General features: G+C 46.1%; 1 protein-coding gene and 1 pseudogene across 1 annotated transcript; both read right to left on the reverse strand.

Moving 5' to 3' along the window:
- Nucleotides 1–497: 497 nt before the first annotated feature.
- LOC109751450 (acetylserotonin O-methyltransferase 1-like) lies at nt 498–12213 on the reverse strand (annotated as a pseudogene).
- A 60-nt stretch (nt 12214–12273) lies between these two features.
- On the reverse strand, nt 12274–16422 carry LOC109751460 (acetylserotonin O-methyltransferase 1-like). Its single transcript, XM_073509489.1, has 3 exons — nt 15690–16422; nt 14922–14992; nt 12274–13490 (listed from the first exon to the last, which is right to left on the reverse strand). The coding sequence occupies exons 1-3, from the start codon at nt 16420–16422 to the stop codon at nt 13245–13247; spliced, it is 1050 nt and encodes a 349-aa protein (XP_073365590.1). The 3' UTR covers nt 12274–13244.
- Between the last annotated feature and the right edge of the window lie 851 nt (nt 16423–17273).

The following is a 17273-nucleotide window of genomic DNA, read 5'->3' on the forward strand; positions in this document are numbered from 1 at the left end:
TAAGACAAACTTGCAACCTCCATATTCACTCCTCAGTGGTACTCAACGAAGCCACCACTGGTGGCCGGGTTGCCAAGCAGGCCTTCAGTGGTGTCTGGTCAGAGACTACCTTTTATGCAGTTGTGGTGTAAATATTGCAATATGTTTGTCCAATCAATCATATGATTCTCCAAAGTAATCCAACGAAATAAGAAGTGTGGCTACTTCAATCACAAGTATATTCATATGGACAAGATAGAATCAGAACAACACCGGTTTTTAAAATAGCATGAAACATTGTAGCCATGCATGGAGTAATAAGACTCAATCATCGGTCTCACCATGATATATAGTTTCATAAAATACAGTGACAATTTCTAGAGACGATTACACTTAATAGAAGATTTGAAATGACAACACAGATAGAGTTCATGCGCACACATATATATGAATTTGTCGGCCTTTAGGTGTGTGTGCAACTTATTTTGCCAATTAATATGGTATAGTTCATAGAGATTTCATGGATAGATCTCAATTACTGAGTAGGGACCCAATATTGGCAGAATTTTGTAATCATCACTGAAGCCACACTACTAGGAAAAGGGGCTTTTACCCCGGTTCATAAGGGCCTTTAGTCCCGGTTCTGGAACCGGGACTAAAGGGTCGTTACTAATGCCCTAGCCCTTTAGTCCCGGTTCTTACACGAACCGGGACTAAAGGCCGTCCACGTGGCCGGTGCGGGGAGCCCAGGCAGGAGGGCCTTTGGTCCCGGTTGGTGCCACCAACCGGGACCAATAGGCATCCACGCGTCAGCACCTGGCAGGAGCTGAGGTTTTTGTTTTTTTTTGAAATGGGGTGGTTTTGGGGTTTTGGGGGGTTAATTTAGGTGTGTCATATATTGTGTTAGCTAGCTAATTAATAGAGAGAAGTGTCCTCTCTTATCTCCGTGCTTGGTCGACGCTACGTACTATATACGTATGGAGAGGAGTAGACACGCTAGCTAGTAATCAAATGAAGGAAACAGAAGATCGTCATGAACATATGCATACAGAGAGAAGTGATATCGACCACCTCTCCTTTTCCGAGATATTGGTCGAACAACAAGTTCTCGTATATCTATCCGACACTACCGGCTACATATATACAATAATTATCTCTTACAATACAATCTCCTAATTATATTGTAGGAACACAGGGTCCACATAGTATTCTCCGTTTTCAGCGATCACGTGGTCAAGGAAGAATGCCGCCAATTCCTCTTGAATTCCTCGCATACGATCTTCTGCTAGGAGTTGATCCCGCTTCCGAAAAATCTAATTTGAAGAAGGGGGTCAATACATATATATATGAATAAATGAAACTCAACACAAATGATGGTAATAAAATAAAATTGTGAATATTATTGCTTACGCACTTCATATTGTTCTTCAGTGTAGCCCCGCTCACAGGTATGGTAGCGGATGGACTCGCAAACGTAGTATCCACAGTAATTATTTTCGGGTTGCTGCCACAACCATTTTACAAGAAATAGAGGTCAATCAAACTGATAAGCAAGCATGCTAAATGGTATTGATCAAACTAGCTCTTGAATCACTAGGAGATGCGCGGAACATGCTACTATAGTACTTACTTTCGGGTGTCTAAATTGCAGCTGGTTCGGCAGTCCGGGGGCTTTTGAGGTGAATTTTCTCCAAACCCTGCCAGACAAAGAAAACAATTACTTGATATCAGGAAATGAACAAAGTTGCTGATATGGTGGATAATGATCGATTTAACTTACTTCTGGAGCATTTGAGTCATGTTCGCATAGTCCTGGGGATCTTTTCGTCTCGAGTCTAAGACGGTTACTACTCCCAGCTCAAGCTTAATCTCTAGGAGAATATAGTGGAAGCTGCGCATGCATGCATAAGTCATCAATTACATTACCATAACCTGGACTAATAAGGAAAACCGAATATGCAGAAGACAGTAGCACTCACTTGAAGTTGTAAGGAAAGAGTATTGTATCTTTGTTTTGATTTAATACCAACGATTGTAGCAAGTTGGCCTCGGCTTCTTTGGGATGTTTTTCAACCGTATATGCATCTATGAGATTTGTGTTGATGAACCCAATATCACCGATTTGTCTTTTCTTCAATTCGGCGATCTTCAATCTGCATAATATAGTGAGGATAAGTATAAATACATGCAATGAAAGAGCTGACCTATATAGAGAGACTTAATGACAGAAGTAGTACTACTTACAGACAGTAGCAAGTGATCGTTGTTTTATCGAGGGACTTTAGATTGTAAAACTGGAAGAAATCCTCAAATGGAACATTCAGCAGTTCAATTTCAACGAGGTCATGCTCCGGTTTAACTCTCAGCGTCAAAGTACTCATCCCATCAGACTCTCTGCAGGTTTTCATGTACCAATCATGTAGTCTTCGCATCATCGTGCTTAGAGATCTGACATCTTTGACGAGAGGCTTCCCGTAACGGTATTTGTGGTTGTCCACCTCCATGATTTCATAATGTACATCGTCGGGCAGGTAATCTCCAAGATTGCTATAACCGGGCACCATATCCGGATCATTAGCGACGATGTCTTTTGACACCTTGAGCGGGGGGCACGATTGGTTCGCTTGTTCGCCGAGCTGGGCAATTTTTTTCCCAGCTCGTCGTTCTTTCATCCTTTTATCACTGACAGTACTTCCCGACCGCTCCGCTTCGGCATATGCCTTTCCAAGAACGCGCTCATAGTTGTCTCTTGGCGGAGACTTTGGTGGTTTTGTCAGGGCAGCCAGAGTGCGCTTTGCTTTCACCGGATCTACCTTCTCCTCCGGAGGTGGATGTTTCTTTGCTTTGACCCCTTCAAAGAAGTTTTTCACTTCGGCTCGCACGATCTTCGCGTTCTCCTCCTTGGTCCTCTCATATGGTAACTTCTCTGGAGTCTTCAGAGAAGGACCGAATCTGTATTGCCTCCCGCCTCTGGCAGCTGTACTGCTAGACGCCGGCAGAGCAGACGGAGCGGCTGCGGCTGTCTTCTTTCCTTGCTTACGAGGCGGAGGAGAAGGACTACGACGCGCCGGAGCAGCCGCAGCGGCGGCGGGTCTCTTCCGCCCTTGCTGACGAGGCGGAGAAGGAGGAGGCTGGCTGCTCTGGCGCGTCGGCGCTGGCGGAGAAGGAAGCGGAGTGCCGCCACGCGCCGGAGAAGGAGGCTGAATGTCCTGATCACTCGCCGGAGGAGGAGGCGGAGGAGGAGGCGGAGTGCCCTTACTCGCCGGAGCCGTCCAGTTCGGAAGCTTGGTGAGCTCCTTCCGCCATAGGCATGGAGTCTTCAGAGCTAAACCCAGCCGAGTCTCCCCTTCACCGGTAGGGTGGTCAAGCTGGAGGTCCTCAAATCCCTCCGTTATTTCATCCACCATCACCCTAGCATATCCTTCTGGAATCGGCCGGCAGTGGTAGGTTGCGCCGGGTTCAGTAGGTAAAACAGAGCCAACAGCCGCCTTGACTTTCAAGTTCTGCCATTCCGCCATAAGGTGGCAATGTTGAGACTCCGTGATAGCATCCACGGGGTAGCTAGGAGTAGCCGCATGCTCCAGCTGAGGCAGCTCGGTGGAACCCACGCTGCTTCTACGCTGAGATGGCGGTGTAGCTTCGGGGGCAGTTTCGGCATCTCTATTGCCGTCTCGTTCCTCTAGCACTTGAACCCTTTCGTGCAGACGCTGAATTTGGATCTGCTCCACTTTTTTCCTCCTCTCCTGGGTTTTGTAACCGCCCGCGTCCGGAAAACCAGCCTTCCACGAAACGGAGCCTGGCGTGCCTCGTGTCCGTCCAGGGTGCTCAGGATTCCCGAGGGCCATTGTGAGCTCGTCGTTCTCTCTGTCTGGAACGAACGTCCCTTGCTGCGCTGCATCGATATAGTGCTTAAGCTTCTTGACGGGTATTGCAAGTTGCTCGTCCGTCCAACGACACCTCCCTGATACAGGGTCCAAGGTTCCGCCAGCCCCGAAGAACCAAGTCCGGCAACGGTCTGGCCAGCTCATTGTCTCTGGTTCGATCCCTTTATCAAGCAGATCCCTCTCAGACTTGGCCCACTTAGGCCGGGCTTTGAGGTAGCCACCTGACCCCGTGCGATGGTGAAGCTTCTTCTTCGCAGCATTCTGCTTGTTTGTCGCTGACATCTTCTTACTCTTTTCCGATGTCTTGTGGGCCACAATGCGGGCCAGTGATCTCTGATCTTCTCATACCGGCCGACGAATTCTGGTGTCTCTTCTTTGTTGACAAAAGTTTTCAGCTCATTCTTCCACCTCCTGAATAGGTCTGCCATCTTCTTAAGAGCATGAGACTTGATTAATTGCTCTATAACTGGCTTCTCTGGATCCTCCTCTGGCGGTAGGGTAAAATTTGCCTTCAGCTCAGTCCAAAGATCATCTTTCTGCATATCATTGACATAAGACACCTCAGGGTCTTCCTTCTTAGGCTTATACCATTGGTGGATGCTGATCGGGATCTTGTCCCTAACTAGAACCCCGCACTGAGCAGCAAAAGCATCCTTTGTCCGGAGGGGTTCAATCGGTTTGCCGTCGCGCGCGATTGCTGTGATCTCAAACCTTTCATCCGAGGGCAACTTTCTCTTCGGGCCTCGTCTCTTTACCGCAGTTGTGCTCGATCCGGAGGGCTAGAAAAAAGAAGAAAGACGAGTGTTAATTAATATGTGTACATACCAAAACAATGAATGCATCAATTAGCTAGTCAGCACAGGCTTAACTAATATATTTACCTGGCCGGACTCTGTTCGGTCACCGGAGCCGTCAGCTCCTTCTTGCACCAGCATTGGGTCACCGGAGCCATCATAATCATGTATTTCCTCCTCCACTCTTCGATCACCGCAGCCTGCTTCTTCACCCTGTTCTTCCAGACCATCATTGTCGTTAAGATACGACAAGATATCACCTCCGGCTAAGATTATGTCCCCCAACACATCTTCTGCTTGCTCATCTCGTTCGTGCTCCATTGTTTCTGTAAATATTACAACATGGCAATTATTACACAAACATGACAGCAGGTGGATATATTAGTGCAAACGTAGACCTAGCTTATTCCGGGTTTGGGGTGGCCTAGGCAACGCTTCAAGGGTAGGGGCGCGGCGGGAGGGGGTAGGAGACCGACATCGTTTTTTTCTAGGGTTTGGGTGTCCTCGAGAGTTTTGGTCGAGCGAGAGGGCCGGGGGGTGCTCCCGTGGTATAAGTTATCACGGTCGAGAGGGGGTATACATATCGACCGTCCATCATGTCGAAGTTATCTGGGAGGGAGTTATATATATCAACAACGATGACATACATACATGGGAAAATAATGTTATCGGGGAGGGGGTATATATCGACCCCCCCCACGTGTTGAAGTTATCGGGAGGGGGTTTTATATCGACAACGACGACATAAATACACGGGAAAATAATGTTATCGAGGAGGGGGTATATCGACCCCCCTCGTGTTGAAGTTATCCCCCCTCGTGTTGAAGTTATCGGGAGGGGGTAATATCGACAACGACAACATACATACACGGGAAAATAATGTTATCGGGGAGGGGGTATATCGACCCCCCCCCCACGTGTTGAAGTTATCAGGAGGGGGTTATATCGACAACGATGACATATATACACGGGAAAATAATGTTATCGGGGACCCTCGTGTTGAAGTTATCGGGAGGGGTATATATCGACGACGACAGACCCGATAAAACATAAGAAAACGAAGAAGAAATAAAAAGAGGAGAGAAGAAGAAAGGAATAGAGGAGAGGATTGAAGAAAAAAAAGAAAAAAAAAGAAGAAAAAAAAAAGAGGAGAAGAAGAAAGGAATAGAGGAGAAGAAGAAAAAATAGAATATTTTCTATTTTTTCTTCTTCTCCTCTATTCCTTTCTTCTTCTCCTCTTCTTTTTCTTCTTTTTTCCTCTTCTTATTTATATCTCCTCTTCTTCCTCTCCTCTTCTTCTTTCTTTCCTCTTCTTATTTTCTTCTTTCCTATCCTTCTTTTTCTTCTTCTTCCCTTCCTAGCTAGATATATAAAACTTTTCTAAAATTGTAACTTTTGCATATATAAAACTTTTCCATGTAGATCATCATTTCTCATATATATCGAATATATATCCATTGTCATATATAAAAACTTTCTATATATGAACAAAAAACTTTCTATGAACAAAAAAACATTTTTGACATATATATTCATACATTTTGAACATCTACATACATACAATTTTTTTTTGTTCACATATACATTATAGCCACATACACATATACATCACATATGAACAAAAAAATTAAACTAATAAAAATAAAAAAAGAGCCGGGGCGGCGGCTCTCACAGCGGGGGCGGCTAGGACGATGGCGACGGCGGGGGCGGGGGCGGCGAGGGCACCGGCGCGCGGGGTCGGGACGGGGCGGGGGCGGCGAGCGCGCCGGCAAGCACGCGCGGGCCGGGCGGGGGGCTCGGGGCGCCGAGGCGGCGCGCGCGAGCAGGGGAGCACGAGGCGGGGCGGCGCGTGGGGGCAGGGCGACAGCGACGAGCACCGGGCGGCGACCCGTCGAGGCAAGGGCGCGGGGCGACGGCGATGAGGAGCGGGCGGCGACGGCGAGCACGGGCATCCTGGCGGCGTCGGGGGCAACTGGCGAGGTATGTTGAAAATTTTCTAAGTGTGGACTTATATAACAAAGCCTTTAGTCCCGGTTCGTGGCACCAACCGGGACTAAAGGTGGGCATTAGTCCCGGTTAGTGCCACCAACCGGGACCAAAGGCCTCTTTTCAGCAGCCCAAAGGGCGGGAAGCGGCGGCCTTTGGTCCCGGTTGGTGGCACCAACCGGGACTAAAGGGGGGCATTGGTCCCGGTTGGTGCCACCAACCGGGACCAAAGGCCTTGCGCTGCCCGTGGCCAAAAGTTTAGTCCCACCTCGCTAGTTGAGAGGGGCTCGGAGTGGTTTATAAGTCCCACTGCGGCTACCCTCTCGAGCTCCTCTCAAATGCAGGCTTACGGGCCTAATGTCACACTGTGCTGTTTGTGGGCCTATTGGGCCTTCTGCGGGCCTGAATCCTGGCCCAGGTTGGGTTTCTAGTCGTATTCAGGCCGTGGTGGCCCAACAGGTGGCAGTTTTTTAAATTTTTTGCATTTTTTTTTGTTTTTTGCTTTATTTTTTAATTCTTTTTGCTTTTAGGTCAGCAAAATTATCAACTGTCTGTTAGTGCCATTAGTTTTAGAAAACATATAAACTTTCTATTAGTGCCATTAGTTCTTTATGAAAATTCTTTTTGCTGTATTTAGTTTTTTGTTTTCTTTTTTGCTATATTTATTTTGTTTTATTTCTACTTACAACAAAAAACTTATTTATTTTTATTTTATTTTGTTTCTAATTACTTATTTATTTTACTTTATGATAATTCTTTCTGCTATTAAAGTTTCTATCAAAAAAAGTTATTTATGAAAATTCTTTTTGCTTTTAATGATTAAAAATAAAAAAGAGGCGCAATGCGCGTTGATTTGCTTCAAGCCTTTCGGAATAGTGTAGACTGCACTGCACATAGCTCGATGCAGTCTACCTTATTCCTCAAGGCTTGAAGCTAAGCAACGTGAGCATTGCGCCTCTTCTTCATCGTCTCTGCACTTAGGGCTTATAAACCGCTCCTAGTGGCGTGGTGGTGAGTTTAGTCCCACCTCGCTAGCTAAGAGAGAGCCGCACCTGTTTATAAGGTGCGGTGCGCCTGAGCTGTCGAGCTCCTCTCTAAAGCAGGCTTACGGGCCTAACCTCTCTGCACTCAGGGCTTATAAAGCATTTCAAATGAACTCTGAAAAGGTTGAAAGTTGGCATGGTATCATCATTTCATCCACATAGCATGTGCAATTGGGGTACAACCCTTTTTTGTGATCCTCTAACATGCGATCGAACTTCAGCTTCTCCTTTTGACTTTCGCATTGCGTCCTTGCATCGACAATGACCCGGCGGAGATCATCATCATCGGGCACTGGTTCCTCTTGATTTTCAGCAGCTTCCCCCCTTGCAGCATCATTGGGCACATCGTCTGGTTCCTCTTGATCTTCAGCAGCTTCCCCCGTTGCAGCATCACCGTATTCAGGGGGCACATAGTTGTCATCGTCCTCTTCTTCATCGCCGTCTTCCATCATAACCCCCATTTCTCCGTGCCTCGTCCAAACATTATAGTGTGGTATGAAACCCTTGTAAAGCAGGTGGGCGTGAAGGATTTTTCGGTCAGAGTAAGACTTCGTATTCCCACATGTAGGGCATGGACCACACATAAAACCATTCTGCTTGTTTGCCTCAGCCACTTCGAGAAAATCATGCACGCCCTTAATGTACTCGGAGGTGTGTCTGTCACCGTACATCCATTGCCGGTTCATCTGTGTGCATTATATATAATTAAGTGTGTCAAAAACCATTACAGAACATCATGAATAGATAATTAAGTGACCAAATTAATAGAAGTTCATCATCACATTAGAACCAAAGTACATACATAGTTCTCATCTAACAACATATATATAGCTCTCCAGAGCATCTAATTAATTAAACCATACATTGAAACTATGTAAAACATTTCAATGCGAAAACAAATGCGATCATAATCGCAACCAAGGTAACAATTGATCCAACGGCATAATGATACCAAGCCTCGGTATGAATGGCATATTTTCTAATCTTTCTAATCTTCAAGCGCATTGCATCCATCTTGATCTTGTGATCATCGACGACATCCGCAACATGCAACTCCAATATCATCTTCTCCTCCTCAATTTTTTTTATTTTTTCCTTCAAGTAATTGTTTTCTTCTTCAACTAAATTTAACCTCTCGACAATAGGGTCGGTTAGAATTTCCGGTTCAACCACCTCCTAGATAAATAAAATCTATGTCACGCTGGTCGGTATATTTGTCATAAACAATAAATGAATCAAATAGTTATAAAAAGATAATATATACCACATCCGAATCATAGACAGGACGAGGGCCGATGGGGGCGGATACCAAAACCATCGCACTATGTAATAAGAAGGAATAAAATAGTAAGAAAATTAGACAAGTATCTATCTAAAGTAAGAATTTTTTTTTCTTTCAAAAAGAAGATAAGAACAAGAGGCTCACCATGGTGGTGCCGGCGACGAGATCGGCGCGGGCGGTCGACGGCGGTGAAGACGGGAATGGGACGTGACGGGCCGCTAAACCTAGACAAATCTCGAGGAAAATGGAGCTTTGAGGTCGAGCTTCGAGAGGACAAAGCTTAACTAGTGTGGCTCGGGCATTTCATCGAACACCTCATGTGCATAGGAGGTGAGCTAGAGCACCACAAAGCCCTCCCCTCGCCGGCCAGAGAAAAACAGAGCACTGGAGTGCTCTGGTCGCGGGCGAGGGGTATATATAGGCACCTCGTTGGTCCCGGTTCGTGGCATGAACCGGTACTAAATCCGGGCCTTCTGTCCTGGTTCATGCCAAGAACCGGGACAAATGGTTGTGGGCCAGGAGCGAGGACCATTAGTCCCGGTTCGTGGCTCGAACCGGGACAAATGGTTCCATACGAACCGGGACCAATGCCCACGAGGCCCCGGCCGGCCCCCTGGGCTCACGAACCGGGACGAATGCCCCCATGGGTCCCGGTTCGTGACTGAACCGGGGCTAATGTGAAAACTGTCCTGTGACCTATGCCCTGTTTTCTACTAGTGCCAGCATCAAAAAATATCCCCTTCCACTCAATTTAATCTCGTTCCACCCTAGTGATGTACATCATGAACAAGTTTTGTATTGCTTCCATCTTGCTGATTTTCCTGTGGCCATTTGCAGATCCTCGTATCATATCTATAATTATCACCTTTCCTCCAGCATTTCTAGCAGGGATTGCTTCCTTGCAACGTTGAAGTATTTTGACACAATCGTCGTGACCCCAGTCATGCAGAATGTTCTATGTAATTAGACAAACAGTTTAGAAGAAGAAAACAATCAAGTGCAAGAAAAAAGTGAAACAGTAATTGCATTATTAGGATTTATAGTGTTATTGACACGAAAAATGTGATCATCAGACACGGATGATTATAAAATTAACCCTCTAACTTATATTTAAAGTATTTTTTTGCGTTGTAGCCCCTTAATTTATTCTATCGAAGCTTCAAACCAGTTAATGTCATCTTCCATTGGTTAGTTCCCCCATGCATCCAACCCATTACACTTTGACAACCCGGAAACCAAAGGGCATGTTTCCAGGGATAGGTCGTATATATGTGAAGTGTTGTTTCAACCAACAATGCATTTACAGAATTTTTTTCAGTTTGTGTCTTCACCATTGTTTTCTCCCTCAATCGATCATATCTGTTTAATCATTAATGTTTTCTGGCAGTGCATAATATTTGTCCAGTTTTCTCAGAATGCTCATTTCATAACTTTCTTCCGCAGATAAAATTTGAAGTGTGATTATCCAAATATTTTCATCTTCTACTGCTAATTTGTTGCAACAAGAGTTTTCAGTGCTGTATAATGTATTCATGTCATTAAATGATCATTTGTATTATCTTCTTTTCTCATAGCTAACGGGACCTGTATATCTAAGTACTGTGAACGGAGGGACTAATATCATTTTAGTTTATTTCCTTTTTGGACACTACTACATCACAATCGAAATAAATGTTGCAATGCTGGACACCTGTTGTCGACTAGTAGTTTTGAGTGAGTAATAAGCGTGCGTGCAATTAATCACATGTGAGACACTGATGAAGAGACCGTGTGCTTGAAATTGGATGGGTAGTAGTAGTACCTTGAGTAAGATGGCATCGGCAGATGGAATGGATTCAAACATGTCACCGGCGGCAACCCAGGTTGTCATCACGGGCGGCGGCCTACCCGGCAACGACAACGTGAGGAAGGTCCATCACGGTGCACTTGATGCACGGGAAGGCCTTGGCGATCACCTGTGTGCCTGCGCCATTGCCGCCACCGACGTCGACGAGCGATCTGAGACCACGGAAGATGCGGCCCTTGTCGACAATTTCTTTAGAACTGGAGGAGGACCCCCGGTCTCTGCATCTGGACGATGCATGCAACCACTTTATTAATTATTCACACAAAACCTTACAAAGTCGTACACCAATAAGACTAAAGCCACTGTCTAGGCAATATCTGTCGCTACTCCTATCCAATTGATGAAGGGATGCTGATAGTCTGGGCCTAATACCAAACAGACCTCGCAGTCAAACCTAACATCTAAGACCTGAGGTCCCAACCAGGACGCCTGCCGGGTATGGGGCACCCACCAGTCCGGCACACTCCTCTACAAAGACACCTGCCAGGTATGAGGCCGCCGCAGCCACCTACGACCAATCCATCTTCAGTACTGTACTGCTGCATCTACCTTGCCCGGTCTAGCTGCCGTCGACGCCACCACGGCGCCAGTCAACGCCACCATCCTGCACGTATCCACCCACATGCGCCCGTCGCCGAAACTCCGCAGCGTCATGCCGTCGGGATCCGTCGTCGGCCTTGCGGTAGATGAAACACCGCTCCTCCTCGTCTCCTTCAGCCAGCTCCTGGTCCAAAACGATGCCCTCAGGAGGGAACATGACACCGAATGCGCCGTCATCGTCCGATCCGGTAGATCCAGATCTAGGCTTTCCCCGGAACATCCCGATCATGTTGACGCAGTTTGCAACGACGATGCCTCAACAGAGGCGTCGTTGATGCCGTCATCGTCCACCATGACCGAAGTCGGCGCGTTTTTCACCGGAAGTAGCGCCACCACGATCTCACCGCTGACTGGATCCGAGCACACCCTCGCCATGTAGACGTATGGTGTCGACAATAATGACCTCGAGGAAGACCTGGCTATCGGCGGCCATGGAGTCATTGAGGATGTCGTTGAACCCGGCGTCCTTGCTCACCATCTCCCACTGGGAGCAGCCATGTGCGAGCTCGAAGAGGGAGCCGGGCGGCCGCGGGCTGGCTCCTCAACCATTGGGGCATGTTGAAGAAGGAGGAGACGACGAGAGGGTTGACGCAGAAGGGCACCATGGGGGACAGGTTGCGCCAGCCGACGAGGAAGCAACAGGCCGTGGTTAGCCCGTACACGACAGTGCGGTGTCACACACCCCGGCGCCTCTGGTGAAGATGCCCGAAGTGGTCAGCAGTTCCATTACACGCTCGAGGTCGGCGACCTAGGCCGGATGTACCTTTGCGTCTGCCGCGATGTCAGTTGGCCGACGCATAGCACGGCGCAATATTAAGCACGCATTAGTCTTTTTTTTAGTTAGAACGTGGATTTTCCATACTCACATGTAGCTACATCTTTTATTTAGCCCATCCAGTTTGCATCAAGGTCTGTGTTATATTTATATAATTTTTTTCATTTATTTCCAAACAAGAGAACATTTGACCTTGAAACTTTGCAGATCAACTATACAGATTTGACCTCGTATAAAATGTTTATGATTTATTTTGGTGAAACATAAATTTATCGAATTCAGATTTCATATGTGTTGCACCATTTAAAAAATTTCCGTTGTGCCTAAAAAATCCAAGTTTTTGTGTCATGTCGATCTACAAAATTGGAAGTCCAATTGTTCATTTATTTGGGAGAAAGAAAAAGGCTTCTAAAACTTGGTGTACTGACATATAGACTTCTATTTTCTTAACTTTCCTTTTGATATATCTTAGCTCCTCACTAGGTATCCCGTTATATTTGTCATTTGTAATTATGTTATTTTGTCTTGGACTTGTTTTCTTCTTTTACCTATTTATATAAAAAATACTGTAGCTGCTTCTCAAACGGTTTCCCTGTTAAAAAAATGCCTGCATTTGCTGAGAAATTCTGCATTGAAACCATCTTGACTATGAGCATTGTTTGATGGGATTCCGCAACAACTGCACCAACTAATTATATGATTGTTCAGATCACTCTTGAAATACAAGAAGTGGTTATTTCCACGACAAGTATTTTCCTTTGAACAAGATAAAATCATAACAACAATATTTTTAATACTACTATATCGTAAAGAGAAAGTAGCCTAGGTCAGAGTAATAAAATCCAATCATCGATCGCACCATGATATATTGTTTCATAAAATATAGTGCCACGTTCCAGAGTTATGCTAGAAGATATAAATTGAAGACAAGTAGAGCTCATGCACACATAGATATGGGGGTGTTGGAGTTTAGGTACATTCGTGCAACTTATTGTGCCCATTAATAGGTTACTGAGCTTATTGTGTCAAGTACTATGGTATAACTTGTCGAGCTTTCAAGGGTAGATCTCAATTACTGAGTAGGGACCCAATATTGGCATGATCTTGTAATTGTCATTGAATCCGGCATCAGAAAAGATCCTCTTCCATTCACTTTCGTCTTGTTCCACCCCGAAGATGTACATCATGAACACATTTTGTGTGGCTTCCATCTCGCTGATTTTCCTAACACCAAGCGCAGATCCTCTTACCATATCTATGATTATCACCTTTCCTCCAGCATTTCTAGCGGGGATGGCTTGCTTGCAACATTGAAGTATTTTGACGCAATCGTCATGACCCCAATCGTGCAAAATGTTGTAAAACATTTACAGAGAATCTTTTTTAGAAGAAAATATGGAAATACTGTAGTGTGAGAAGAAAAATGAAACATTAATTGCACTACAAGGATTTATAGTGCTAGTTTGACAAGAAAAATGTGACCATCACATATCGTGTACTTAAATATCTTTTATGAATGATCCTTTAAAGTCAATAAACAGTAGTTTTTATGTTCCACCTCTCTTAGTCTGCCCGTAGTGAGAAAGTATCACAGATTTTTTTTCAATAAAGAACATTTCATTCAATTGATATATCGAGGTGAAGAGAGTATCATATATAGTATTCCCTCTGTAAACTAATATAAGAGTGTTTAGATTACTAAAATAGTAATCTAAACACTCTTATATTAGTTTACGGAGGAAGTATCATGCATGTCAACGAGATAAATTTGATGTGATGACATAAATTAAATAAAAAAGAGTGGATTGAATATCATATCATTATATTGTATCATAATAAATATTGTACTATTATATGTCTTGCAAGGCAAATAAATAAAGTGATCTAAGATACTAATCTATGATAGTTTGCATTACAGAGGTAGTATTATACTCATATGCAAGATATTAACTTATGATACTATCCACTGCGGGCAGCCTTAATTTGTTCTAGGGAGATGCTTAAAACAAATTAATGTGCTATTTAGCAGGCGTGTTTGCTCGTGTGCATCCAGCGAATTACATTACTCGGAGTCCTCGGAGATTTGAGCCCTTTGAACTCCGCGTGGTTCAAAAAAAATGAAAGAAAAACAAAACAAGACCAGTGTTATCTGTCTACGATCTCTTCAGGGAAATACTACCCGCGACCACTCTACTTGTTACTGAGATGAAACTTCTCCAAACCAACATCGAATCCGGAAAGAACACAGTAGACACGGCCAGTAGCCACGGACTCGCAGGTCAGCATAAATGCTCTTTGTAGTCAAAGATCACATAGGCGCCATCGTCGGTGGTAGTACATAATGTTTGTCCATCTTAGAGCATATTTATGCTTTAATCCGCTAAACTTCCTTCTACCGTTTAACCCCCTAAATTTTCAAGGATTAAACTTTTTTACCTAGCCCTTCCCTCAAAACTCGTGTCCCCAAAAGCTGAAATTTGCACACAAATTCATTTTGAACACAAATTTAGACCAGATACCTCGCATAACTGAACAATACTAGTACACTAAACATAACCATATCAAAATTAAACACCACATTACCACTACATCGAGCTAAAACGGCAAGAAGGACCAGCATGAAGTGGTTTCTTTATGACGACCAACTAATACATGCATTAAAGGAAGTAGTTAATAAGTATGCAATCGTTGATGAGAGTCACTACGTAATATAGATGGAAACGCGTACGTACCTTGAGTACGACAGCATCGGCCGGTGGTATGGATTCATGTTGTTGCCGCTCTCTCCCTCCCTCACTCAGGACTAGAGATAGAAAAAGGAACAGGGCACACTGAAGTTTCACCCGGCCGCACACACAGTTCCGTTTTTTTTCCAAGAGCACCAACTCTTCTTAACACTAGTACATGACTTATATAGCTGGACACACATAACAGGCATTTGCCTCACGCACGCACACGCACGGGTCATCCGGCCACTAAGCCAACTAACTAAACCATTATGCACCCACGCCCGCCGGCCACTAACTAGCTAAGTACCAGCAACCTACTCCTACATGCATGCACGTATAGCACCCACACATCATCTCCTCAATCCTCAACCGCAACGACCGGGCCGAGCATGTGATGCGCTCCAGCTAACTACTTGCATGCATCAAGCAAACTTGGCCGGCACACTTGCCAACGCCTTGCTCTACGTGCCAAACTCGAGTGTAAACACACGCTACACACACATACGTCACGCCGCCGCTGTGTCACGTCCGACGAGCCCGACTGCACCAGTGCATCCCGCACGTCCCGCGCGAATCTGTCGCGCCCGACGAGCCCGACAGCACCCGTCCCGCACGTCCCGCACGAATCCGTCGCGCCCGACGAGCCCGACCACACACGCCTACACCGCGGTCCCGCCGCGCCTGACACGCCCGGCGCGCGCCCATACACGCGCCCGACGCGTCCGACACTGGCGCCGCGGCTTATTCCGGCCAACAATTCAAACATGTCACCCGCCACAAAACGCAGGTTGCCATCACCGGCGGCCTGTCCGACGACGTGTGGAAGGTCTAGAACGGTGCAAGTGATCCGCGTGAACGCCTTTGCGATTACCTTGGTGCCAGCGCCATTGCCGCCCCCAACGTCGACCAGCGAGCCGAGGCCGCGGAAGATGCGGCCCTTGTCCATTATAACGACCTCAAGGAAGAGCTGGCTATCTGCGGCCATGGAATGGTTAAGGACGTCGTTGAAGACGGCATCCTTGCTCACCATCTCCCACTGGGAGCAACCATGTTCCAGCTCGAAGAGGGAGCCGGCGGCGGTGGCCATGGGCTCGCTCCTGAACCACTGGGGCATGCTGAAGAAGGAGGAGACGGCCAGAGGGTTCACAAGGAAGGGCACCATGGGGGATAGGTTGCGCCAGCCGACGAGGATGCGGCACGCCGTGGTTAGCCCGTACACCGCGGCGTCACCAACCCCGGCGCCTCTGGTGAAGATGCCCGAAGTGGTCAGCAGTTCCATTACGCGCTCGAGGTCGGCGACCTTGGCCGGATGTACCTTTGTGTCTGTGGCGATGTGGGCGAGGGTGGCGGTGCCGCCACGGTGATGGATGGCGTCCGGGATGCCTAGATCCACGGCACACCTGAGCGACATGCATTTGACGTAACCGATCATGTGGTTATGGAGCTCCGCAAGAGCTCCGAGCAACTCCTGTGGGCTCACTTCGGCCAAGAGCTTTAGCGTCATGTTGCCTAAGAGCTTAAGGTAGCTAACCTCAGTGCTAGTGAAAGCTTGGATGTACGTGTAATCCTTGGCACTGCCTAGACCACTGCTGCCAACGGCATTTTATACACACCCACTTGGTATTGATGGTGCACACGACCAGCGTGAAAAACAAAGCGAATTGAAGTATCAAACCAGCATTACAGGAAAAAACTTGCATATTACAAAGGTTTTGGTTACCAGGCAGTAAATTCAGTTACGACCCGATGACCGTGTTTCTCGGTGCCCTAATACTTACCAAGCAAAACAAATGAATATTGTTAATAATTCTGAATTGAATATGTAGTTAAATAACATGACATATTTGTTTGCAACAACATACGAAGTGATGATGCTGTGGTAATTGCCCATTACCATGTAACTCTGCGTTGTTAGTTCCTGTATAAGAGTGTAAATCTTCTTTCAAGTTTCGATGAACCTATAGGTTAGTACAGTCGCATGCTTGTTCATGACAGTTGTTGGAGCAAAAATGAAACCGCCGCAAACCGGCGATCACCACAGACAAGATAAGTGTGGCGAGATGAATTACACAGATTTTTTTTTTTTAGAAATGGAGGAGGATCCCCGGCCTCCGCATCTGCACGATGCATGCAGCCACTTTATTAATTGTTCACACAAGACATTACAAAGCAATACAACAGCAAGATTAAAGCCACCGTCTAGGCAATATCTGTCGCTAATTCTATCCAAATGATGAAGGGATGCTGATAGTCTGGGCCTACTACCAAACAGACCTCGCAGCCAAACCTAACATCTAAGACCAGAGGTCCCATCCAGGACGCCTGCCGGGTATGGGGCACCCACCGGTCCGGCGC

Source organism: Aegilops tauschii, chromosome 2 (assembly GCF_002575655.3).
Source record: "Aegilops tauschii subsp. strangulata cultivar AL8/78 chromosome 2, Aet v6.0, whole genome shotgun sequence".
In the NCBI taxonomy this organism is placed as follows: domain Eukaryota; kingdom Viridiplantae; phylum Streptophyta; class Magnoliopsida; order Poales; family Poaceae; genus Aegilops; species Aegilops tauschii.

Coding starts and splice junctions, on each gene's coding strand:
- LOC109751460 (XM_073509489.1), bottom strand. CDS start 16,422: ATGACGCTAAAGCTCTTGGCCGAAGTGAGCCCACAGGAGTTGCTCGGA. Junction 14,993..15,689: donor CAACCTGCGTTTTGTGGCGG/GTGACATGTTTG, acceptor TTCTATCTCTAG/TCCTGAGTGAGGGAGGGAGA. Junction 13,491..14,921: donor CCGATGCTGTCGTACTCAAG/GTACGTACGCGT, acceptor CAATGTTGCAAG/CAAGCCATCCCCGCTAGAAA.